Source organism: Pleurodeles waltl, chromosome 1_1 (assembly GCF_031143425.1).
Source record: "Pleurodeles waltl isolate 20211129_DDA chromosome 1_1, aPleWal1.hap1.20221129, whole genome shotgun sequence".
In the NCBI taxonomy this organism is placed as follows: Eukaryota; Metazoa; Chordata; class Amphibia; order Caudata; family Salamandridae; genus Pleurodeles; species Pleurodeles waltl.
In genome coordinates, this window is record NC_090436.1 from 8,342,383 (window position 1) to 8,368,677 (window position 26,295).

General features: G+C 47.2%; 1 protein-coding gene across 8 annotated transcripts in view; it reads right to left on the reverse strand.

The window, feature by feature from the left end:
* RTKN (rhotekin) overlaps positions 1 to 26,295 on the reverse strand; it is a 442,062-nt gene continuing 415,767 nt past the window's right edge. For 3 of the 8 annotated variants that reach the window (XM_069205617.1, XM_069205607.1, XM_069205635.1), the window contains exons 9-13: positions 25,312 to 25,443; positions 20,775 to 20,940; positions 15,976 to 16,080; positions 8,467 to 8,575; positions 1 to 1,702 (exon numbers count right to left, since the gene is read on the reverse strand). In XM_069205617.1, the coding sequence (XP_069061718.1) occupies positions 1,696 to 1,702; positions 8,467 to 8,575; positions 15,976 to 16,080; positions 20,775 to 20,940; positions 25,312 to 25,443 (519 nt within the window). In that variant the 3' untranslated portion in view covers positions 1 to 1,695. Of the gene's footprint in view, positions 1,703 to 8,462; positions 8,576 to 15,975; positions 16,081 to 20,774; positions 20,941 to 25,311; positions 25,444 to 26,295 lie in introns of those variants that run through there. The other 5 variants (XM_069205591.1, XM_069205546.1, XM_069205599.1 and 2 more) reach the window with 3 other exon arrangements.

The following is a 26,295-nucleotide window of genomic DNA, read 5'->3' on the forward strand; positions in this document are numbered from 1 at the left end:
TCAAGCTTAAAAATTATTTATATATAAATATATGTATCGTTTCACAATAATGGGGTTGTACAGTTAAAGAACATCCCGTGTTCCCCGCCGGGGCCTCAACAACTTGCATGAAACTAAGATGAAAGTTTTAAAAATGTTAGAGTCAAGTGACTGGACCAGGTGGTTATCGACTGTTAGGCCAGGTGCCCTGAAGCAGGAAGTTCATGTCACTGGTTCCGTTTAGGACCTGCTGCATGTTTTCATAGCAGTGGAGCTCAAGGTATGTAACTGATGTCCAGAGCAACAAGCACACAACACCAGTGTAATCCCAGCTGTTGTGGCTTAGATGTCTAGTGTATGTGGCATGTTCAGCACCTTGAGGTGGCATGACAAAAAAATCAGCAAAACTCATTAGCCATAAAAATGCAATTAAACATTATTTTCACTGAATGCACAGCAACATCTGAACTATAATATGCAGGGCCTGTCACAAAGTATAGGGTGAGCCTAGGATGGCAGGATGAATGCATAGGTTATACGGAGCCGCTGAGTGTTTTGTACATTTATATCAATGTCCTGGTTAATACCCTGGCTCATGTCGCTCCCCCCACCCAGAATGTGCCATTTACTTCTATTTGTGGCTAGTGTACCTTTGTCTATTGTAAACATCCCCCTAATACCCCTTGTTTCCTCTGGAAATGCCATTTCCTCTTGTGTGATGTCACTTCCTTTTGTATGGTGTCACTTCCTGTCATGTGAAGCCTTCCTCTAATTTAACGTCACTTCCACCCAAGGTGCTACTTCAGCCCTTCTCTATCCTATTTAGTGATGTGACCTGATTGCACAGAGATGAAACAAAGGCACTGAGAGACCCTCAAGCTTGATGTTGGCACCCTGTAGTGACTTCAAATATTGACTCTCTCCAGTTCGAGAGCCCACCAAGCTCACGCCAGGTGACAGTTGATGGTGCAGGCACATATTACTGGACATGGTGTATTCTTCTAACACAAGTGGAGGTCATGGTGTGTTGCAGAATACACATATACCCTTGCAACTCATATTTCAGAGACGCTCCCTCTTACATATAGGCGGAGCTTAGCGCTGTCCATTTACGCCATTAGCAGCCAAATGGGAGATGCGTCGCCCGTCTGCTCACTTCACCCATCATTTCCTCCGCACTCTCACACCTGGCTTTGCAGCCAGTTCCTGGGGTCCAGTTTGGCTCTTATTTTGCGCAAACTCTGTCGCGCGGCTGCTGGGCGTGAGAAAGAGGCGCTCTCGGAATCTGGGGTGGTGCTCCCACTGCTGCTGGAACTGCTGCATGGGATGACAACGGCACGCTTCAGGGGGCTAGCTTCTGCCCTCATGGCACGGTTCTTAAGCGACGTGAGCTTCGCGTCCAGGGAGAGCGTTCTTGGGCGGCTCCAAGGCTGCTCCTTTGGGTTTCTGCCCGAACCAGCATCCTTGGCAGTTCCGTTGGCAGTCGCAGCTATGCTCGGACTAGCACGGCGCATGCAGGGACTCGCGCTGTACGCGCTGTCACTATCTGAAGCAATGCTGGCAGACGATGAGGTCAGCTGAGCGGTGCATGCGCTGGGTTTTACTGGACAGTCGTACAAAGACACCCAGGGCGGAGGCTCCAGGCCCCTCTGCAGCTCAAACTCCTTCATTTTCTTGGCGAGGATGTCGGTCACAGTTCCAATGTCATCTGCCACATCAATAGCTGTGAATGAAAGGAAAAACACATTATATCATCTGTTGCTCAAACACCACAACAATAGTAAGCATGGACCCTGTCTCACTGAAGGCACTGCATGTGCCCTGAAGTGTTACTAACGACCCACTCAAACCTTGGGCTGTTGGTGCTCCCATCTCACTCATACCTTGGGCTGTTGGTGCTCCCATCCCACTAATGCAATGGGCTGTTGATGCTCCCATCCCTCTCATACCTTTGGCTGTTGGTGCTCCCATCCCACTCATACCTTGGGCTGTTGGTGCTCCCATCCCTCCCATCCCTCTCATACCTTGGGCTGTTGGTGCTCCCATCCCACTCATACCTTGGGCTGTTGGTGCTCCCATCCCACTCATACCTTGGGCTGTTGGTGCTCCCATCCCACTCATACCTTGGACTGTTGATGCTCCCATCTCACTCATACCTTGGGCTTTTGGTGCTCCCATCCCTCCCATCCCTCTCATACCTTTGGCTGTTGGTGCTCCCATCCCACACATACCTTGGGCTTTTGGTGCTCCCATCCCTCCCATCCCTCTCATACCTTGGGCTGTTGGTGCTCCCATCCCACTCATACCTTGGGCTGTTGGTGCTCCCATCCCACTCATACCTTGGACTGTTGATGCTCCCATCTCACTCATACCTTGGGCTGTTGATGCTCCCATCTCACTCATACCTTGGGCTGTTGATGCTCCCATCCCAATCACACCTTGCGCTGTTGGTGCTCCCATCCCTCTGACACCTTGGGCTGTTGATGCTCCTATCCCACTCATACCTTGGGCTGTTGGTGCTCCTCCCCACTCATACCTTGTGCTGTTGGTGCTCCCATCCCTCTCATACCTTGGGCTGCTGTCATTCCCATCCAACTCAACCCTTGGGCTGTTGGTGCTCCCATCCCACTCATACCTTGTGCTGTTGATGCTCCCATCCCACTCATACCTTTACCTTTTGGAGCTCCCAACCCACTCATACCTTGTGCTGTTGATGTTCCAATCCCACTCATACTTTGGGCTGTTGGTGCTCCCATCTCTCTCATACCATGGGCTGTTGTCGTTCCCATTCCACTCAACCCGTGGGCTGTTGGTGCTCCTAACCCACTCATACCTTGTGCTGTTGATGCTCCCATCCCACTCATACCTTCACCTGTTGGTGCTCCCATCCCTCTGATACCTTGGGCTGCTGATGCTCCCATCCCACTCATACGTTGGGCTGTTGGTGCTCCCATACCACTCACACCTTGAGCGGTTGGTGCTCCTGTCTCACTCACACCTTGGTCGGGCGGTGCTCCCATCCCACTCATACCTTGGGCAGGTGGTGCTCCCATCCCACTCATACCTTCACCTGTTGGTGCTCCCATCCCTCTGATACCTTGGGCTGCTGATGCTCCCATCCCACTCATACGTTGGGCTGTTGGTGCTCCCATACCACTCACACCTTGAGCGGTTGGTGCTCCTGTCTCACTCACACCTTGGTCGGGCGGTGCTCCCATCCCACTCATACCTTGGGCAGGTGGTGCTCCCATCCCATTTATTCCTTGGGCTGTTGATGCTCCCATCCCACTCATACCTTAGGCTGTTGGTGCTCCCATCTCACTCTTACCTAGTGCTGTTGGTGCTCCCATCTCACTCTTACCTAGGGCTGTTGATGCCCGACCAAGCTGTATCTAAACAGCTCTCAAACAATATTTTCAATAAGTGTTCCAGCTAAGTTCTGTGACTCCAAAATATTTAGTGTGTAGATGGGAGTGCACCAAAAGTTACATGGCACTTCATGTTTGTGCAGAGCACCCAGCTATTGGGAATTAAAGGAACATGGCTGGATGACAAGAATGGGCCAGTGTTGGATGGATTTTGCCAAATTACACCAAACAAGAACTACACAAGTGAAAGAAGCGAGCCTCCACTTTTAATTAAAAAAATCTTAATGTACCCAAATTGGATAGGGAAACCTCCACATTCATTGCATACATGACTTTTAGATTCCCCTACATGATTTCTTCTCACGTAATAAGCCAATTACATATAGAACTCGTAGAAGTGACTCATTGCTCAAGAGGACCTGCAATCCTGCCTCAAAGGTCAAAGGTATGTTATTTGGAAAGCCTAGACCTAGCGATTACTCAGTGGAGTGCTCGATATGGTACAGGAGAGGATACACTGAAGAGCAAGTCAAGTTTGTTTATAGAATTGAGGTGTCTTTTCATGTACCTTTGGAGACAGTACTGCCTCAGCTCTATTTATGTGTCAAGACATCTATGGCACCACAGCCTTGGAAGTCACATGCAAATAAATCTTAAACTCATCTCCAAGAACTGCCTCCCATGAGGGGACTTTGACACCACCAAGATGGCAAATAACCAGCAGGTGGCTCTTGACTGTGATCGAAGCGGGACAGGACTCTTGATACAATGTCAGTAACACCGTTGCCCTCGGTTTTTCACCCACCGTCGACACTGCTATTGGACGTAACCTGATCTGATCACAATGATGTTTAGGTCATTTGTCAAGAACGTGCTTCTCGTGTCTTACTGCACTGTACACAACAAACGTAAAGACACACAACTATCCAGACATCTTTGCTTGAAGCACAACATCTGTCCTTAGTCTACATCAATTAACTAACCTTATTTCTAAACTCTGAAAACCCTCATCCCAGACCCCTTAGAAATTGGTGAAAATGCAACACTGACACATAACCTGTTTTTGGATAATATGTAACTCCTCTGTAAAGTTAGCATCATCTTGGAGCGGTGTTGTAAGGGCTTCGAAAGACAGACTTTCAGGTATGAGTGAACAAGGGTAAAAATCTGTTCTTTTTAGAAAAATAGTTTTATTTGAGGCACAGATCTGTCATTAACCACCTAATAAAACTTTCCCCTCAAAGGCCAGTGTCAGTTGGGCAACAACAGCTGTCAGACTCACCGTAGACCGCATAAGGTGAGATCCTATCTGACAACCCCTAAATGTGTATCTTGGTTACCTATAAGAGCAGGAATACCTTTCAAGGCACTGTGCTTAACACAGTGTGCCTTCCTGGGGGCCTTCATCTCTCTACTGCCCAAGGCTAGCAGACATGTGTATCTTAGGCCAAAGCCTAAGGTCAGCCACAAAACTCCCATTAGGTATTTGTAAACATACATTAAAATAATTGAAATAGGAGATTGTAGTTGAAATATATTGTCTTTGCCCAATCGAGACAGGAAAGATTACAAAAACACCAAGAAAATTCTTACAACTCACCCACCTCTCTCTTTCCTAATAGACAACTAAAGATTGCCTCTTCACCTTGCCGGTTCTCCTTCTGTGCCTTAAAGTAGTGATTAAGGCATGTGGAACATAATGCAAGATGGTGTTACTAGCACAGCTTGTGACTATTCCTGTCCAGTACTGTATCTCCGGGTGTCAGGTCACACTGTGTATGTGATGCAGCTACATCAGCTCTCATCTTTCCAAGATTTGGGTTTGGGACTAGAAGATACAAATTTCTAAAGAATAGACATTGGTTATTCAGCACCAATTGGAATAAAAAGATATTTTCTAACTAGCGTAACAGCATCACAAGTCCTGACGGAATGTAATGGTGATTCCACCAAAGAAGTGTATGTATTGGAAACAAAGGTGCACCTTCTTAGTCCATATAGCAGTTGACTTAATTTTGAATTAAGAATAATGCAATTAACCAGGAATATATTAATAATTCATCATTTGAATAATACATTTAAGTCAGTTCAGGAAAGAAAGGGGGCTTAGATTTAATCCCCTGGCAGACAATACTGTGCATAACCCCTGATGCCAAGGTAGTAAAAAAATAAAATCTTTTTGCAAACTTTCAGACTCAGTCTGCTTATCAAGATATCACCCCAAGGCCATACTTTAGATTTAAAAATAATTGTTCCTCTGCTTCAGCCACTGTTTCTATCCTTTTCAAATAACAGAGAGCAATTGCCAGGAAACCATATGCCCTTCTCTCAATCTTAGATAAAGTCAGCGATTTCAATGTGCGACCCATCAACTGTTGACACACATTATATTTTTGTATTTAATACCCTTACATGAAACAGGGAGATATTTAGTGAATACATTTTGAGGTTCTAAGCTCAGGGTGTCATGAAGTGCAGCCAAAGAGACGGAGAGAACAGAGAGGGCGTTGGAATGGAAGAAGTGGGAAGGTCCATTTCTCACCACATAGTATCTTTGCATTCTTTTCAGCCTTGTCCTGCATCACCTACGTCCTGCAATCTGGTTCCTGGGTTGAGCTTCCCAGCAAAGGCTCCAATTGTTTCATAATTTTGGGATGAGGTATGACTTACTTTTGTAATGGCCTTTGGAAAACCACAACTCTAGAACAAGAAGTATGTTTTTTCTTTCAGATATACTGGACCGAAATATTAATACAGTATGCGCCCAAAATAATCCTAGCCTTCTGCCAAAGATGGGTCGAGTTGGAAATAGATGATGGATCCGTGGCACGCAATGGCTGCCATTTGCTATCCTGTTGCTTTCAGGCAGAGGATGTGTGTTGTGATGAATGCATTCAGCCATGAATGGATCTAAGATACAGACTGGGGAGAGCAGCATGGGAAGTGTTCAGAGGGGGAACTATCTGAACCACTAGATTTTCAAGACCCTTATCCAAAGCTCTCATAATAACTATTTCATTGGGATTGTGCATCTTAAATGGTGAGTGGGTGTCCTGCTCTGTCAGACCTGCACCAGTCCTGAAGATGGGACTTCCCTAAGTACTAGTCGTGTAGACGAGAGATGCAGCCTCCGACTGTAGCATTACAGTGGACAACCTATGTACAATGGAATGGCAAAGAGAACCAACTCTGAATTTGTGTCTAGGGGATCCACTTATGGCACCAAAGATGGTTGGGGGTTTCTCTACACTATTGAAAGCAAGTGGATTTTTAAGTTTAAGTCACCTGGATTAGCAGTGCTGATTGAGGGTCACCCGTGTTTCATCAATGGGGCAAAGCAGCAGGAATGAAACAAGACACCACAGTTCTTGCCTAGTCCTCCCTTCACCTATTCCACTAAAGTGTGGCTCTTTTTCAAATATGTTCATTTCATTCCTCAACCTTCAGTCTACTCTTCAGGTCACCTACCCACATGTTCATTCCATTCCTCAACCTTCAGCTCACTCTTGAAGTCACCTACCCACATGTTCATTCCATTCCTCAACCTTCAGCTCACTCTTGAAGTCACCTACCCACACGTTCATTCCATTCCTCAACCTTCAGCTCACTCTTGAAGTCACCTACCCACACGTTCATTTCATTCCTCAAACTTCAGCTCACTCTTGAAGTCACCTACCCACATGTTCATTCCATTCCTCAACCTTCAGCTCACTCTTGAAGTCACCTACCCACACGTTCATTCCATTCCTCAACCTTCAGCTCACTCTTGAAGTCACCTACCCACACGTTCATTTCATTCCTCAAACTTCAGCTCACTCTTGAAGTCACCTACCCACACGTTCATTTCATTCCTCAAACTTCAGTCCACTCTTCAGGCCACTTATCCACATGTTCATTCCTTTCCACAACATTCAGTTCACTCTTGAAGTCACCACATTCATTCCATTACTCAACCTTCAGTCCACTCTTGAAGTCACTTTCTAACATGTTCATTCTATTCCTCAACCTTCAGTCCACTCTTCAGGTCACCTACTCACATTTTCATTCTATTCCTCAACCTTCAGTCCCCTCTTGAAGTCACCTACCCACACATTGATACCATTCCTCAACCTTCAGTCCACTGTTGAAGTCATCTACCCACACGTTAATTCCATTCCTCAACCTTCAGTCCACTCTTGAAGTCACCTACCCACATGTTCATTCCATTCCTCATCCTTCAGTCCACTCTTGAAGTCACCTATGCACATGTTCATTCCATTCCTCAACCTTCAGCTCACTCTTAAAGTCACCTACCCACATCTTCACTCCATTCCTCAAACTTCAGTCCACTCTTCTAGTCACCTACCCACATGTTCATTTCATTTCTGAACATTCAATCCACTCTTAAAGTCTCCTGCCCACATGTTCATTCCATTCCTGAACCTTCAGCTCACTCTTGATGTCACCTAACCACACGTTCATTACATTCCTGAACCTTCAGCTCACACTTGACATCACCTATCCACATGTTCATTCCATTCCTCAACCTACAGCTCACTCTGGACATCATCTACCCACACGCTCATTCCATTTCTGAACATTTAGCTCACTCTTCAGGTCACTTCTTAACATGTTAATTCCATTCTTGAACCATCAGCCCACTCCTCAGGTCACCTACACACATGTTTTTTCTATTTCTTAAATTTCAGCTCCCTTTTATCTTCTTTGAGAGTGTAACCAGAAGGTTCTTGCCTCTAGTCCTACTAACAAGACAGAATGCAACATCCAATCACTCTTAAACTGGACATGTCTGGATTTGTACAGAACCCTCCAGTCTTTACTGAGATATTTCTTCATATGACTTGAGTCGACTGGATCTTTGAAGCCGTTCCCTATTCCTGCATCGTCTTTCCTCATCTTTGCATCACCACTTGTACTTTCCCCTATGCCCCCTCAATTTCATTTCATTCTTTTAACACCACCCGAGCCTCTACACATTCTGTTTCTCACTTGGCACCCTTCATCCAGTTTAGAAGCCCGCTTCTTGAATTCACGACGACCGACAGTCATACCCACCACAAACCGACCACACGCCTATCCACATCATAAACGAGCAGGAAACGGACAAATGTTACTTCACCTGTCGCTGTAATAAGATGAGAGCAGAGCCCGAATCTCAGCTGAGACAGCGTTATCCTGAAGCAGCAGGCCTTCGGAGGAAGAGGTAGGGAGTGAAGGACCGGAGATAGCTGAGGCAGCGTAGGAAGAGACAGGCAATGCGAGCCAGAAGGAGCAAACTCAAACAGAGGGGGGGGGATGCAGAAAAGAGATGATAGGGGTTGTGTGGGAGAGTTCATGAAGTGAGGAGATGGATAATGTGAGATCAAATGGGGGGAAAAAGGAAAAATAGAGATTGTAGTAAAGAGGGGGTGCAACATGACAGGAGGGGTAACACAGACAAGAGAGAGATATAAACACAGTGAGATGTTATAGACCCACAAGTAGGAAAAGTTGAGCTACATGCAATTGATAGCTGAAGTTAGTAGAAAGGAATGATCAGCTATTTATCATCAGAGGAAAACCTAAGAGCTGGCGCACGCAGACGCTCGCACACAGGCACACTAAATGAATGCAAGCCTACATTATTTTAAACCCCTACTACCTATAATAGAACACACTGAATACTGATTGCAACAAGTGTCAGCACACCTGCCACCAGGAGAGAGAAACCTGAGGTCCCAAGAACTGATTGATGCACTCTGGGTAAGAGTAAAGTATTGAAGGATTTCACTTAATCACCCTCTACTGAAGACTGAGGGGCATATTTATGAGAGCTTTGCGTCATGCTTGCACCACGCAACGTGGTACATGCATGACGCTAACCTCTAAGTCAGATTTTTTAAGCCAAGCAAATCACTGTGTTGCGTTACTCTGCCCTGAGAAGGTGTTCCATGGGTATTCAGTGGCTCTTCCCATGCAACTTACATGGTTTTTGATGCATTCCCAGATTCACAAGAACGTGTAAACCTGGGAATGTGCAAAATCTTACACCTTCCCAGGGGAGACGTAACGAGGAGAAATAGGAATATTCCTCACCGAATACTTTTTGTGCAGGAAGGTGTTCCTTCCTGCACAAAAACAATCCTGCATACAACGCCGTTGCCCTTGCACCTTGGTGCAAAGGTGCTTCCATTGGCCCTAGGCAGCCCATTGTGCTCCAGCGCAGGGGAAAGGACAAGAATGTGCCTTATTGCCTTAAATTCAGTGCATTTCTTCCCCTTCCCTGTCACTGCCTGACAGTCCCATAAATGAGGTCCTGAGTGTCACAACCATGGGACGTAAAATCCTCATCCGCCATGGACAGACTGGCGGGAAGGGGACTCGTAATCCCCTGGGCAGCGCTGCCCTGGAGGATTAAAACCGCCAGGACAACCATGGCGGTAAACCGCCGGTCCCGGCGGTGCGACCGCAGCGCTTCCGCCGCGGTCATAATAGGCAATATTGTACCGCCAGCCTGTTGGCGGTACAATCGCCAAAACAGCCCTGGCGGTCTTTGACCGCCAGGGTTGTAATGAGGCCCTTAATGCCTGACCATCTCCCCTCAAACTCAGAGCACATTGCCTTCTCGTAGTTGTGTCTGACCTTCTCGACCCACAGGAGGAGGTAGACTCATGCCTCGTGTACACATTCAAGTATGGACACAGAGCGTATCGAGGAGCCACGAGCCACAAATACTCACTGCTGAAGAACTCAAACATTCCTAATACATCCAAACAAGATTACTGTTCTTCATCTTTCTATCAATCGGGCACCTACTCGAGAATATTGTGCAGGAAACTGAGAAAGGTCCAGGGACTCCGGAGGCAACAGTCAACAATGGTCACGGTCAGGATTGGGGTTTAGAGTCAAGTGCTGGTGGCTACCACACACTGAGCCAGAGATTCCCTGATTTAAGGTTTCCACCGCACCAGAGCTTGCCCAAGAAGAGAACCCATGAGCTATCAGTGAACTGAGCAGGAGGCGCTATGGAGGGCTGTGGAGACAAACTTGGTGGAGGAGTACAGGGGGAAGGCTTAAAAGCACAGGCTTCTCTCCACTCGGATACATTTTTCATTCAAACACTCCTCAAGTACTGTTCCACAACCCAGGTCCCCCTTGTGACAGACAGATGGTGCTCTGTATTTTGCAGCCGCCATCTGTATTTTCCCTACAAACCATCCACGAAGCACTTTTGATCACATAACAATTTATCGGATTCTTCGGAGATTGTGCGCTGTTGATAAGTTTGGACCAATGCAGATGACACTAAAATCAGTCTTAGAATAGTTAAGCTTTCATTTCGGACCAGTTACCTAGACTCAGCAATTGTCTTAGAGAAAATTCTTCATGGATGGTCGCCAGTCACTGGAAGTTAAATTCTGAGAAAACAGATATCTTTATTTCCTGACCCTCCTCCCCCTAACTGGTACTCTTGGTGCAGTTGGTGTCAACAGTAACCAGGACAAACACCTAGTAAAAGGTATCCTGGCGCTGAGGGAGCTGCGAACCAGGAATGAAGGGAACAAGAGTGAGGCGCTTCACAGCCATGACTGCCGCGTTCCTGAACAGCAGCAAATCCTGAGCTTTGCAAAGAGCGAGAGAGAGAACAAGAGTTTTGGCTTGTGCCACTGAGAGATCCCTGGCCCTGCCGCAGACCTGTTTAAATCTCAGAAAAGTAAGGAGTCCAGCTTCTGTGGAACAAAGGGGGCAATCAGCAGATACGTGTTACATTTACAAGAAAGTGGCGCATCGGTCCCGATGTTGTAAATTTCACTGCACCATTTTTTCACGCCTCCCTGGAATGACCGCTTTGCATACATTATACCTGATGCAGGCATAATGTGGCACAAGGGTTTGCAAAGTGGCGCAGTGCAAGTATTGCGCCACTCTGTAAATAAAGCACGGGAGAAAGGCCTCCTTAACGCTGCCATAGTGTAAATAAAAGTGCCGCTAGGGAGGCGGAAGGAGGCGCTAGGGGCATGTAAATATGCCTCTTAGTTCGTAGGGTAAGAGGGGCCTTTCCGGTGTAGAGCTCTAAAAACATGGCAAAGGGATTTAAAGATAATTCTCTTATGCGCTGGAAGCCAGGGTAGGCTCCTAGGAGCCGCAGAGGCCGAAGACACAGCGTGGAAGGCCCGACACCGATTATACTGTCAGATTTTGTATCTTCTGCAACCTTCCTGTGAGTCTCACAGACAAACCCAGCAAGAAGGGGTTGCAGTAATCCAAGCAGCTTAAGATAGTGCCTGGGCCATGACTCAATGGGGAATTCTGGGAAAGCTCTTGGAAGCGAAATGGTTAGCCTGGTCTTCTAGGGAGTGTTCTGTCTCCAAACAAGTTGAAAGTGATCTACATCCAAAGTACCTCAGTTTTGTCAGAGCTAAACTTCAGTGTGTTTTCTTGAAGCCAAGATGAAGCGGCCGACATGCTCTGTTGCGGAGTCACAGGGGGCTGCACCCAACCTGTCCATGGCGATGGTCAGTTGTGTATTGCCTGCAAAGGTCTTACAGCTGAGGCCAAAAGATCTAACTAATTGAGCCAATGGACGAATGTAGATATTGCAGAGGGTTGGACTTAAGGCAGACCCAGAGGCACACACTGATTACTGACTTAAATTCTGACAGAAATGTAGGCAGATGGAGGAGACCACTTGGCAGGCCTTGCACAAGTGACACTCCCTGCCACTGGTCCAGTCTCCTGCAGTCTAGTTGACATGTTGGAATGTGACACTGGGTCAAATGCTGGCTAGAGGTCTAACAGCACGAGAGCTGAGCTTACAGCCCTCCCCGCCCACATATGCAGACAATCCAGCCCTGACAGCAGAGCGGTCTACGTGCTTCAAGATGGTCGAAAACCAGGCTGTCCTGGTCCACATTCCGCCCTTCATTTCAAAACACATCTATCCACGCTTGCACGAGCCTGTTACCTGACTTTGTGCTTGCGGAGAAAAATCCTTCCCAGTTGCAAAGTTTCTAACAGAGAAAATTCACACAAGCCCTCTAACCTCAAAGCTAGAACATACCACGTCCTTGTTCATTCTGTATGCCTCATTCTATGCAGAAACCTCAGCATTTACCTGTCCACATGGGTCTAGACTCTAAAGTTTCACTGGTATGGTTAGGAAATGGATCATTCTAAGACGCTTCGTGTCTGTCTCAAGGTGTGAGCCAACAAGGGCCCCCTTGTTTTGAGATAACACACCAGGGATTATAACCCTTCCGGCTCCTTCAGATCTAAGGATGCTCACCACGTTTGGTCCCCAGAATCCATCGGTCTAAATTATGATGCTCCTTTTCTTATCTGGCACTCAAGCATGTAGAACAACCTACCTCTACAGATTAGAAACATTTACAATCACAAGCACTTCCAAACACTTTCAGAGACAAGGGTTACTGAGACTGGGCATGTGAGGATTGGTTCTTGCAACCTGCTGTGTGTTTGAGGTGGAGACGAGGTAGGACTAGTGAGTGTGGGTTCTGGCGGTCTGCTGTGTGTTTGAGGTGGAGAGAAGGGTTAACGGGGTAGGACTAGTGAGTGTGGGTTCTTGCGGCCTCCTGTGTGTGCTAGGTGGAGAGAAGGGTTAACGAGGTAGGACTAGTGAGTGTGGGTTCTTGCAGCCTCCTGTGTGTGCTAGGAGGAGAGAAGGGTTAACGGGGTAGGACTAGTGAGTGTGGATTCTTGCGGCCTGCTGTGTGTTTGAGGTGGAGGGAAGGGTTAACGGGGTAGGACTAGTGAGTGTGGGTTCTTGCGGCCTCCTGTGTGTGCTAGGTGGAGAGAAGGGTTAACGAGGTAGGACTAGTGAGTGTGGGTTCTTGCGGCCTGCTGTGTGTGCTAGGTGGAGAGAAGGGTTAACGGGGTAGGACTAGCGAGTGTGGGTTCTTGCGGCCTGCTGTGTGTTTGAGGTGGAGAGAAGGGTTAACGGGGTAGGACTAGTGAGTGTGGGTTCTTGCGGCCTGCTATGTGAGCTAGGTGGAGAGAAGGGTTAACGAGGTAGGAGTAGTGAGTGTGGGTTCTTGCGGCCTGCTGTGTGTGCTAGGTGGGGAGAAGGGTTAACGGGGAAGGACTAGTGAGTGTGGGTTCTTGCGGCCTGCTGTGTGTTTGAGGTGGAGAGAAGGGTTAATGGGGTAGGACTAGTGAGTGTGGGTTCTTGCGGCCTGCTGTGTGTCCTAGGTAGAGAGAAGGGTTAACAGGGTAGGACTAGTGAGCGTGGGTTATTGCGGCCTGCTGTGAGTGCTAGGTGGAGAGAATGGTTAACGAGGTAGGACTAGTGAGTGTGCATTCTTGCAACCTGCTGTGTGTTTGAGGTGGAGAGAAGGGTTAACGAGGTAGGACTAGTGAGTGTGGGTTCTTGCGGCCTCTTGTGTGTGCTAGGTGGAGAGAAGGGTTAAGGAGGTAGGACTAGTGAGTGTGGGTTCTTGCGGCCTGCTGTGTGTGCTAGGTGGAGAGAAGGGTTAACGGGGTGGGACTAGTGAGTGTGGGTTCTTGCGGTCTGCTGTGTGTTTGAGGTGGAGAGAAGGGTTAATGGGGTAGGACTAGTGAGTGTGGGTTCTTGCTGCCTCTTGTGTGTGCTAGGTGGAGAGAAGGGTTAAGGAGGTAGGACTAGTGAGTGTGGGTTCTTGCGGCATGCTGTGTGTGCTAGGTGGAGAGAAGGGTTAAGGAGGTAGGACTAGTGAGTGTGGGTTCTTGCGGCCTGCTGTGTGTGCTAGGTGGAGAGAAGGGTTAACGGGGTGGGACTAGTGAGTGTGGGTTCTTGCGGTCTGCTGTGTGTTTGAGGTGGAGAGAAGGGTTAATGGGGTAGGACTAGTGAGTGCTGGTTCTTGCGGCCTCTTGTGTGTGCTAGGTGGAGAGAAGGGTTAAGGAGGTAGGACTAGTGAGTGTGGGTTCTTGTGGCCTGCTGTGTGTGCTAGGTGGAGAGAAGGGTTAACGGGGTAGGACTAGTGAGTGTGGGTTCTTGCGGTCTGCTGTGTGTTTGAAGTGGAGAGAAGGGTTAATGGGGTAGGACTAGTGAGTTTGGGTTCTTGCGGCCTGCAGTGTGTCCCAGGTAGAGAGAAAGGTTAACAGGGTAGGACTAGTGAGTGTGGGTTCTTGCGGCCTGCTCTGTGTGCTAGGTGGAGAGAATGGTTAACGGGGTAGGACTAGTGAGTGTGGGTTCTTTGGGCCTGCTGTGTGTTTGAGGTGGAGAGAAGGGTTAACGGGGTAGGGCTAGTGAGCCTGGGTTCTTGCGGCCTGCTGTGTGTTTGAGGTGGAGAAAAAGGTTAGTGGGGTAGGGCTAGTGAGCGTTGGTTCTTGCAACTGGCTGCATGTTTATGGTGGAGAGAAGGGTTAACTGGGTAGTACAAGTGAGTGTGGGTTCTTGTGGCCTGCTGTGTGTGCTAAATGAAGAGAAGGGTTAACGGGGAAGGACTAGTGAGTGTGGGTTCTTGTGGCCTGCTGTGTGTTTGAGGTGGAGAGAAGGGTTAACGGGGTAGGACTAGTGAGTGTGGGTTCTTGCAACCTGCTGTGTGTTTGAGGTGGTGAGAAGGGTTAACGGGGTAGGACTAGTGAGAGTGAGTTCTTGCGGCATGCTATGTGTGCTAGGTGGAGTGAAGGGTTAACGGGGTAGGACTAGTGAGTGTTGGTTCTTGCAATCTGCTGTGTGTTTGAGGTGGGGAGAAGGGTTAACAGGGTAGGACTAGTGAGTGTGGGTTCTTGCGGCCTGCTGTGTGTGCTAGATGGAGTGCAGGGTTAACAGGGTAGTGTAGGGCAGGTGAGTTTGGATTTTTGTGGCCTGTTATGTTGATTTGTTTAGTGCACTAATCATCTTAGAGGGTATACCGGCACGTGGGTAAGGTGTGTAGGTGTGGGGTCCTAAGGTGCTTATACAAAGAGCTGCGGAACTCAATAAGTGAGGCTGAGGTGGTGACATGTTGAGGGAGGTCATAGTCCAACACATTTTAGGTGGAAACAAGGGTTACCGGTGTGGACCACAGGTTCCTAAGGCCAATCCTGTCTCCTGTGTGTAGAGATAACTACAGCACGGACATACAGGTTCAACAAATCCCCACGACAAACATTCATAGAGCAGAGGTACCTCAGGTGCTCATAAGGTCCAGGGACCTGCTCAGTGTCCAGAGATGGGACATAACACATCGTCATGTGCTTATGGCAGGTGATGCCCAACCACCACTGGAACCCACCATTCAGTAGGGTTCAGAGATGATGTACAACAGGTGCCCACACACTCCTGGGACTGGCACTGTGCCCAGGGGAAATTCATGGAGTACAACAGATGCTCACAGATACCAGCAACAGTCCATGTTCAGACTGGGTAAAGTAGGGGTCTACATGTCCATGGGGTCCACTCTGTTTACATGCCTGAAACATGTCTAGAGTATGGGGTACAGCAGGCACTCCAAGGACTCCGGAGCCAGCATGGAGCTCCCCATCCACACCAGCTGTCTGTAACATGATCACAGATGGCAACGCCCATCGCATCAACTCAACAGTCCACTCATGTCCACCATGGGAGTCAAGCACAGCTCCTTCCACCCTCAGAGGACTTCCTGCCTGTCCTGATGTTCCTAGAAGAACCAGCTCGTCACGAAGACATGCTCTGAGGACAGTGGCTTACCCATCTCGTGGTACAAGGACCCCTGCTTAGACAGCATGGCCGGGGGCTTCCGTGGTGATGGGCCTTCGATCTTCATCACTTCATCGCAACACTGCTTCCACTGGCCTGTGGTCCAGGAGAAAGAGAAGATGTGTTATACCCAGAAAGCAAAGCTTCAGCTGACAAAGCAAGATCTCCCTCTACTGCCCCATACAAAGCAAGATTTACCTCTACTGCCCCATACAATGCAAGATCTACATCAACTGCCCCATACAAAGCAAGATCTACCTCAACTGCCCCATACAAAGCAAGATCTACCTCAACTGCCCCATACAAAGCAAGATCTACCTCAACTGCAACATACAAAGCAAAATCTCCCTCAACTGCCCCATACAAAGCAAGATCTACCTCAACTGCCCCATACAAAGCAAGATCTACCTCAACTGCCCCATACAAAGCAGGATCTCCCTCAACTGCCCCATGCAAAGTAAGATCTACCTCAACTGCCCCATACAAAGCAAGATCTCCATCAACTGCCCCATACAACGCAAGATCTCCCTCAACTGTCCCATACAAAGCAAGATCTACCTCAACTGCCCCATACAAAGCAAGATCTCCGTCAACTGCCCCATACAAAGCAAGATCTACCTCAACTGCCCCATACAAAGCAAGATCTCCCTCTACTGCCCCATGCAAAGTAAGATCTACCTCAACCGCCCCATGCAAAGTAAGATCTACCTCAACTGCCCCATGCAAAGTAAGATCTACCTCAACTGCCCCATACAAAGCAAGATCTACCTCTACTGCCCCATACAAAGTAATAACTCCCTCTACTGCCCCATACAAAGTAATAACTCCCTCTACTGACCCATAAAAGGCAAGATCTCCCTACACTGCCCCATACAAAGATCTCCCTCTACTGCCCCATACAAAGCAAGAACCCCTCTACTGCCCTATACAAAAAAATAATTATCTCTACTGCCCCATACAAAGCAAGACCCCCCTCTACTGCCCCATACAAAGCAAGATCCCTCTCTCTGCCCCATACAAAGCAAGATCTACCTCTACCGCCCCATACAAAGCAAAATCTCCCTCAACTGCCCCATACAAAGCAGGATCTCTCTCAACTGCCTCATACAAAGTAAGATCTCCCTCAACTGCCCTATACAAAGCAAGATCTCCCTCTACTGCCCCATGCAAATTAAGATCTCCCTACACGGCCCCATACAAAGCAAGATCTCCCTCAACTGCCCCATACAAAGCAAGATCTCCCTCTACTGCCCCATGCAAAGTAAGATCTACCTCAACCGCCCCATGCAAAGTAAGATCTACCTCAACTGCCCCATGCAAAGTAAGATCTACCTCAACTGCCCCATACAAAGCAAGATCTACCTCTACTGCCCCATACAAAGTAATAACTCCCTCTACTGCCCCATACAAAGTAATAACTCCCTCTACTGACCCATAAAAGGCAAGATCTCCCTACACTGACCCATACAAAATCTCCCTCTACTGCCCCATACAAAGCAAGAACCCCTCTACTGCCCTATACAAAAAAATAATTCTCTCTACTGCCCCATACAAAGCAAGACCCCCCTCTACTGCCCCATACAAAGCAAGATCCCTCTCTCTGCCCCATACAAAGCAAGATCTACCTCTACCGCCCCATACAAAGCAAAATCTCCCTCAACTGCCCCATACAAAGCAGGATCTCTCTCAACTGCCTCATACAAAGTAAGATCTCCCTCAACTGCCCTATACAAAGCAAGATCTCCCTCTACTGCCCCATGCAAATTAAGATCTCCCTACACGGCCCCATACAAAGCAAGATCTCCCTCAACTTCCCCATACAAAGCAAGATCTACCTCAACTGCCCCATACAAAGCAAGATCTCCCTCAACTGCCCCATACAAAGCAAGATCTACCTCAACTGCCCCATACAAAGCAAGATCTCCCTCAACTGCCCCATACAAAGCAAGATCTATCTCAACTGCCCCATACAAAGCAAGATCTCCCTCTATTGCCCCCTTTTTGGGCAAGACCCTTAAAGTTGGCCTCATTGTTTTGGGTTCAGAACCCTAAAAAGGCGGGATCCTGGATTCTGTGAGAGATACTGCAGGGACATATATCACTAAGGGATGATATATTTTGACACAATACAGCCATGTATCCCTTCCCCTGGCTTGTGTATCAATCGATCCGTAGAAACATTCCTGATCTCCCTTTCAGTGTTGCACCATTCTGCATATTTGTTCTTTACTCTCAGTAAATTTCCTTGTTTATGACATTCACAGCTCGTGGACTATGAAACTCCAAAGCCACCAAGTGCCAGTTCTAAGGGATCACCAGGAGAATACAAAGTTCAGCTTGTTTGACGGGCACCAGACGTGTGCCTGCAGACCACGCGTGATCACCTGGATGGGGTAGGGTGGTCTGGGGGCTAGGGTACAGACTTCTTGTACTCCTGAGAGTGAGACCTACTGAGCCATCTGTGTAAAGTCCAGTGTAGTCACAACCAGCCAGAGAGAAGAGAAAAGGGAGCCAATCTGTGTGTGTTCCTGTGCATGTTAACATGTGCAGGTATGTTCTTCAAATGGTTCATGTCTGGAATCCCTGCCTGACCTTAAAGGGCCCTTCTAACTATCCAATCTTCCAACGTCCATATCCAGCTGATGCTGGTTTCAATCTCCCACCTAAGGGACACAACAGGTAAGCATCCTTTGTCTCCCATAGTCTGGTTTCTAAATGACCTCATCATCTGATTGGAGCTGCATTTAACTAGAGCGTGATGTGCAGGACTTAGGCTGTCCCCAAGATGTGAAACTCTTCGTGGCCCGCCTCCCACCATCTGGAATATGCTTCTCCCCAAAAAAACAGAATCCGCGAGGCGGAAGTGGAGATGTTGAAAGAATGCCTGTCCATTGTGCTCCAGAGGAGTGGACATTGCTGAATACAGGATGATGGTGTTTGAGGGGATCCAGTGGTCCTGGGAGTGAGTCAAGAAGAATCTATGAAGGTGCAAATGATCAGCTTTGGAGCGGTGACTATTGGGCAAGTGTGCGCCCCTACTCCCTCCAGTTCGTCCACGGAGACTCCCACCTGGGGGACCTATATCTTGTACCTCAAACCGCCTACATCCAGCTGAGGTCAATAACTTACCCATGGTGGGCTTTACATGTGTCTGGAAATATCTAGGATTTTGTAAAGACTTCTGAAGTATAGAATGTTCTACACTTTTCCCCTAGAGACCTTGAACAAGATATGTCTGATTCCGTTCTGGTCTGTCCGGGTTCCCCAGCTCTGCAAGCAACTGAACCCATCTAGAATGTTCTCTGAAGGTCCTCCACTGGCTGAATAACTATTTGGCCTTGGCCACTTGCTTCCAAAAACAACTGGCCCACAAGGGACACTAGACTCCATGAGACTGTGAAGTATTAATCGCATTCAAAATTTTGGGCCAGACGTACAAAGCCATTCAGTATTTCTTAACGGACTGAATTGCTATTTTGGGACTTTAAGAAAAGCTAAGTGCGCTTTTCAGATGTACAAAGCCCTGTAAGCCGTCATAAGTTGTGATTTCTACTCAGTAAAAAATCGCAATTTGCGATCCACTAAATAGGAAATTACAGATAGGGATTACCTATTTGCGATTCCTATGCAAATGTGCAAAGCATTTGCTAAATACGAATTGGGAATTTAGGAAATAGAATTACCATCTACTCCAAGTTGAAGGTAACCATGTGCAATTTAAAGAAAAACACCCAAAACAGTTTTTTTAAGTGCAATAGAGCACACACATGTCCTTAAGGGCATATGTGGAATTTACATATGCACCACTTTTTTAGGGTGCATCACAGGGTCCTTTTGCCCATAGCAATCCTTGGTTTTGCATTCCAAAATACCCATTTCTGATAAGGAAATCACTATTTTGGAAATGCAAAATCAACCTATTGGAACAAATGCCATGGAATTTCCCTAATTGTGATTCCCTAATGCGATTCATACTTTGAAGGAATTGCTATTGGGAAATACGTTATTCCATACATGTTATTTTGCATTTCCTAAATGGCGATTTCTACGGAGTCAATTATCAGGAAATGCTAAATTGCATTTTCATACATCTGGCCCATGCACCTGTGTATATCTAATTGGCCCTGGGGCTTGTAAAAATGTCATCAGCTGACACCAGCTTTCAACTTGAGCGCAAGGCTTCAGCTTTGCAGCACAGGGTCTCACATTGGGCGTGAGTCTTAGAAGAGTCTCACTTATTGGGTGTGAGTTTCACTTCTTGGAGGACAGGGCCACTCATTCCTTATAACTTACACTTCTTGGAACATGACATCAGTCATTGCTGCAAGTCCCACAAGTGAAAGCACTGACCTGCTCAATGGGTGTGAATCCTGGCCCCCTTAGAGATTCTTACTCAATACATGATTTACTCAAGCCATCGGAGTTTGCGTTTTGAATAGCTACTCAAACAAAGGAGCCTACTCCTCTTTCTGTTACTTACTCCTAAGTGCTTATGTAAATCCAGGTAAATGTTATGAGTACTTACTCCTTCCGAATAGATCTACTCAAGCCAAAGGGATTACCCTATGAGATAGCTTCTGTGGTATCTGTGTTGTTGGGCTTTGCCTTAGGGGTGTACACCCATACTAAACACGTAATCAAGGTGCAATGGCTTACTCCTGTGCGGGTACTTAAGTTGTAGCAATTATATGTAGAGGCTTACTCCTCTCATAGAGCTTACTCATGTTCTGCATACTTAGTTACACCATACAGGCTTCTCCTAGGGACTCACTCATGCCATTGATACTCACTCATGTCGTAGAAGTGCTGCCAGAAGGCCTCCATCCAGCGCTGCATGTCGGCGCGGCTTTCCGCAAGCAGGGTGTGCGTCACCTCGTCTCCCCCGTAGCGGTTGGTGATGGACATGCTTTGGTGCTTGATCTTTGGATCTTTGTCTGTCGCACGGATTCGTGTTTCCTGCAGAAAGAAGAGTATGAGATGTGACCTCCACTTAGGTAAACGTGTCACATCTGCTTCCTACTTCACTTCTTGGATGCTGCAGCAAACGATCATCCTGACTTGATTGATGCCTTGCTTGATAACAACAGCCCTCCACATCTCTAGCTACTCCATTGAGAAGTCGTAGTCTTACAGGCAAGGGTCAGCGACTCGGCCTTACTCCATGGGGACACGAAACGCCACCAGTCAGTTACAGTGAGTTAGTGGTCTTATGCATGCCGGTTGTGACAGATCAGTGGTTCCACATATGTCACCTAGGCTACACACAAACTTCAAAATACAGTCACACTCTTTTGAAGCTTTGTACTCTATCTTTTGTTTTAGACAGGACAGTCAGGTTATGGTGCCAGTGCTGGGTGTATGTTCTTCCTGGATGCATTTCCAGGAGGGTATCTGGGAGTGTTTGTTGCTCCCAGAGTGTCTGATAGCATTAATTGGTGTTTAGGTACCTCAGTGAATTTGGTCTTTTGTTTTCTGATAGAAGATATTGGTGGATGGGTGTATCTAGCAGAAGTCTTAGCATTCAAAATTCAACCAGACATTTCTGCCATTTTCAATTCTCCTCTATGGTCTCATTGTGTTTTTCTTAGTAGTGCCTTCAAAGCCACAAGCCTGTAAAGTGAGAAGTTAAGGGGCAGTCAATGGACCCAGTGGTGGAGCTTCCTTTGAAAGGGTTGGGAACACCATTGTTGGTCTCCTGGAACTCTTAACAACCTCTTGTAACAAATACATTACTGTTCTTGTAGAGCATGACCCTGATATGCAGAGGCTGTGGTCTTGAAGAGCACTACTGTTCCTGTATTCGCCAAGTCACTGTTCTGAATATTTACATAAATATTCAGTTGTGTTGGATTTCCCAGGAAGGTGATTACTGCCAGACAGACAACTTCGTGTCTACATTTGTGAAGGCTGTGCATGATAAATGTGAGGTAAGCTACAACTTTCTATGTCCTACTATCCTCAGACTAATAGGTTTGTAAAGAGATTTAATAAAAAATAAAGAGCATAATGGGTGCTTTGGAAGAGGTCCTGAGGAGGACGTGCCTCAGAAGGGGGTCTAGACTGCATATGATTGGAGCCCTTGCATTGACATTTCATCTGTTGCCCCCTTTCTTTGATAAGGGCGATTTGTAAAGGGAACCTGATGTCCCCTCCACAAGATGTAGTGGACTGAAGAATATGATTGTTCAGTTCATGCATATAGGAAGGGACAACTGTCATGCTAGCCAGCAGTAATGAAGGAGCAGCCTGCTTAGAATGCGGCCCTGGCTGGTCATAAAGAGGGTCAGAGGTTTCGGATCCTGAATCTACTCTGCTGTTTGTAGATGAAGTGTCTGATTCTTATACAGTCTTAATATCGATTACAGATGTCAGTTATGTGATTGAGTTAAGGCTACCTGGGAGCTCAGTGTGGCCTACTAGAAATTGCCTCAAGCCCTAACATCTGATGGTTTTAGTATCAGCTCTGACTGGATCCAGTCCGAAGCTAGGCTGCCCATGAATTGAAAAACATGCGTAATAGCAGGGAAGGTTCACAAGCGCAACGAGTCGGAGCTCAACAAGATACTGTGGCCATGAAGGATTGGCTGTTCCTGTATATCACCAGTCACACAATGATGATGGGGCTCAAGCACTGGTAAACTGACTTACACTTCTGCATGAACTATTAGGATTTAAATGAAATTGCCAGCAGCCAATGACCACCCTATTCCCCAGTTGGGTGAGCCCACAGACAAGCTGGTCACAGCAAAGACTTTATGGTTTTTTATTTTCCCAAAGTCTGCTGTTCTCAGTACATGGGAAGAGCACTTCAGTCATCTCAAGAGATGAGACATAACCTGATCATGAGGTTTACAATGTACCAGATTGGTCAAAAGATCTAAGCCTAATCTATTCTATTACACAGCAGCTACCCAGAATGGTTTCCTGCCACGGGTATTCAACCAGTGACTTAAAAGAGGTGTCTTTGAAGTACTTTTCTGAAGATGATGTCACAGTTACTCTCTCTTGGAGAGACTTCCAGAAAATGGTCTCTTGGGGTCAAAAGCCTCTGGTGCCTTTTGTTTTCTTAGTAGACCCAGGACATATGAAGCAGTTTGTTGCCCTCGCTCTTGATATTTCTCGTTGATTGATATAAAGTATGGGTGCTCACAAACATTTTCGCAGGGGCCAAGCCTGTCTGTGATGCCAGCAGGGTGGTGTTCGGGGGGAGGGTGCCCGGGGCTGATGCGGGTAAAGGTGCAAAGGGCGGGAGCAAAGGGGTCTTTTAGAGCAAAGGCTCTGCCTTTCAGCATCAGATAAAAGGTCAGTCAGGGCAACGCAGAGCAACTGTTTAAAGACAACTGCCCTTTAAACCATCTTTTGGAACTGCTGGGTTCTAAGGCCTCTTGCTTTGAAATGGCGCCTTGGGTCCAAGAACTTAGCTGAAAAGCAATAGGAGTTATATATGTTACAAAACGGTTTTCGGATTCCAAACACAATTACAGATAAAAAAAGGGACTTGGGGCCAGATGTAGCAAACTTCCAAATTGCGACTTGCAATTTGCGAGTCCCAGCGACTCGCAAATTGCAACTCGCAATTTGGAATGCAGTACGGTGTCTCAGACACCGACTGCGACTCGCTATGGGGTCGCAATGACCCACCTCATGAATATTCATGAGGTGGGTCGCAAATTGCGGTCCCATAGCGAGTATAGGCATTCACAAACATGGAGACCTGCTGTCGTCAGCAGACCTCCGTGTTCGTGACTGCTTTAAATAAAGCAGTTTTTTTTTTTTGAAGTGTAGCCTGTTTTCCTTAAAGGAAAACGAGCTGCACTTAAAAAAAAAAACGAAACCTTTAGTTTCGGTATTTTTTCAGGGCAGGGAGTGGTCCCTTGGACCACTCCCTGCCCTGAAAAAATATTTTTGGGTCCATTCACAACGTGGAAGGGGTCCCATGGGGACCCCTTCCAATTTGCGAGTGGGTTACCATCCACTTCAAGTGGATGGTAACTGCGACTCCATTTGCAACCGCGTACGCGGTCGCAAATGGAATTGCATCCCACTGCGAGTCGCAAATAGGAAGGGAACACCCCTTCCTATTTGCGAGTCGGAAATGCATTTTGCGAGTCGGTCCCGACTCGCAAAATGCATTTCTGCATAGGAAACTCACATTTGCGACTCGCAAACGGCAATTTTTGCCGTTTGCGAGTCGCAAATCGTTTCCTACATCTGGCCCTAAATGCTTAATAAAATGCCTCAATGCCAATAATGATAAATTATTGGCATATTTACGGAAATGGTGGCAGGAGGGCAGAGCTGCAAGTGACGTTGCTGAGCTGCCCTGCGCCACAGGGAAACGGCAGGAATGCTCTGTATTTATGAAATACGATGCATTCCTGTCCTTTACCCCTGTGATTGTGCCCTTTTGACTGCTTAGTGCCAATGCGGGCACCCTTGCACCATGGTGCAAGAGTGCCTGCCTTGTCAGCAGGATTGTTTTCTTGCAGGAAGGGGCACCTTCTTGCACAGAAACAATCCAGGGAAGCAATTTCTTCTTTCTGTGTGTGCTGGAGGATGCAGCACACTTAGAAAAACAAAAACTCGAGGACAAAGAAAGATATGTTTCCTTATTATGCCTCCCTTGGGGAACTGTAAGATTTTGACATCTTCCCAAATTTATGAGTCTTTGTAAATCTGAGAATGCGTCAAACCCCATGGAAGTTGTGTGGGAAAATGCTTATGGAATGCCTCCTTGACGTAGAGTAGGGAAATGCATCGACTTGCTCTGCCTTGCCTTACTCCATATCTACAAGGCCATGAAAAGGCAGGAAAAGTGACTTTGTGTGGCCTCATAGATATGGGTCTGTAGTCTGCACCGTCAGAGTGTCGAAAAAAGTGCGCAGGTCTTGTAAATATGTACCTATGTTTATGTAATTAAAGCATGTTCTTGGATGGGGGTCTCCCGTTGCTCATGCCAGCTTCTCTCCCAGACATACATGTACAGACATTATGAGGCTCTGTTCAGATGGCCTCAATGTTCTCTGCAGGTAGAGACCTGAGCCCTGAAGTGTACCAGGTGCCACTAGTAAATATGCTGCATGCTATTTACAAAGCTCCAGCCTCCTGCACTGAGGGCAGTGTAGCACCTGCCAGATTGCTTCACAGCACCAATAAACGCTACACATAACACACACATATAAAAGAGCCACTCTGTAAACCTTGTCTGTGCAGTATTATTGGGAAGGTGAATACATATGAGAGAGGCAAGGGGAAAGATGCCTTGTCCATACAAGGGGAAATAGGAGAGATGGTGGCCACCCCAGGCCGGACCAGTAGGCCACCTACCTTGTTGATAGCGATGGTGAGCGCAGGCTCAGCCCTGGCCTCTGCCTCGTCCTGCCGCCGGTAACAGAAGAGATTGCACCCGCGCAGGACGCAGAACATGGGCGCCCACTGTTGCTGCTCACCGGCCTGCTGCTGTGAAGCACAAGAGAGGAGAGGGTGAGTCAAGGTGCTGTGTGACCGTGAGCTGCTGTTCACAAGCATCCCCCGCCTCTGGCACTAACGACAGATGCATGAGACACACCAATAGGTCTCGTCTACGTGAGAGCTCTTGGCTTTGCCAATGTCTTTTAGCCATGTTGTACAGCAGGCGTAGAACAGTGGTATAGAGTGGAGTGGCATAGAATGGTGTGGAGTGCCGTGGAGTAATGTAGAGTGGAGTGGCGTAAAGTAGAGTGACAGAGTGAATTGAAGTGCTGTAGGGTAGAGTGACATAGAGTACAGTGGCGTAGAGTGGTGTACAGTACAGTGGCACAGGGTAGAGAAGCGTAGAGTGGAGTGGTATAGACTAAAGTCAAGTGGTGTAGAGTAGAGTGGTGCAGAGTGGAGTGGCATAGAGTGGTGTGGCATACAGTGGAGTGGTGCAGATTAGAGTGGTGTAGAGTGGAGTGGCATGGCATGGCATAGAGTGGAGTGGCGTAGAGTGGAGTGGAGTAGAGTGACATAGATTAGAGTGCTGTAGGAAGTTGGCTCTGTATGTACTATTTCAAAGTAAGGAATAGCATGCACAGAGTCCAAGGGTTCCCCTTAGAGGTAAGATAGTGGCAAAAAGAGATAATACTAATGCTCTATTTTGTGGTAGTGTGGTCGAGCAGTAGGCTTATCCAAGGAGTAGGGTTAAGCATTTGTTGTACATACACAGGAAATAAATGAGGAACACACACTCAGAGACAAATCCAGCCAATAGGTTTTGTTATAGAAAAATAACTTTTCTTAGTTTATTTTAAGAACCACAGGTTCAAATTCTACATGTAATATCTCATTTGA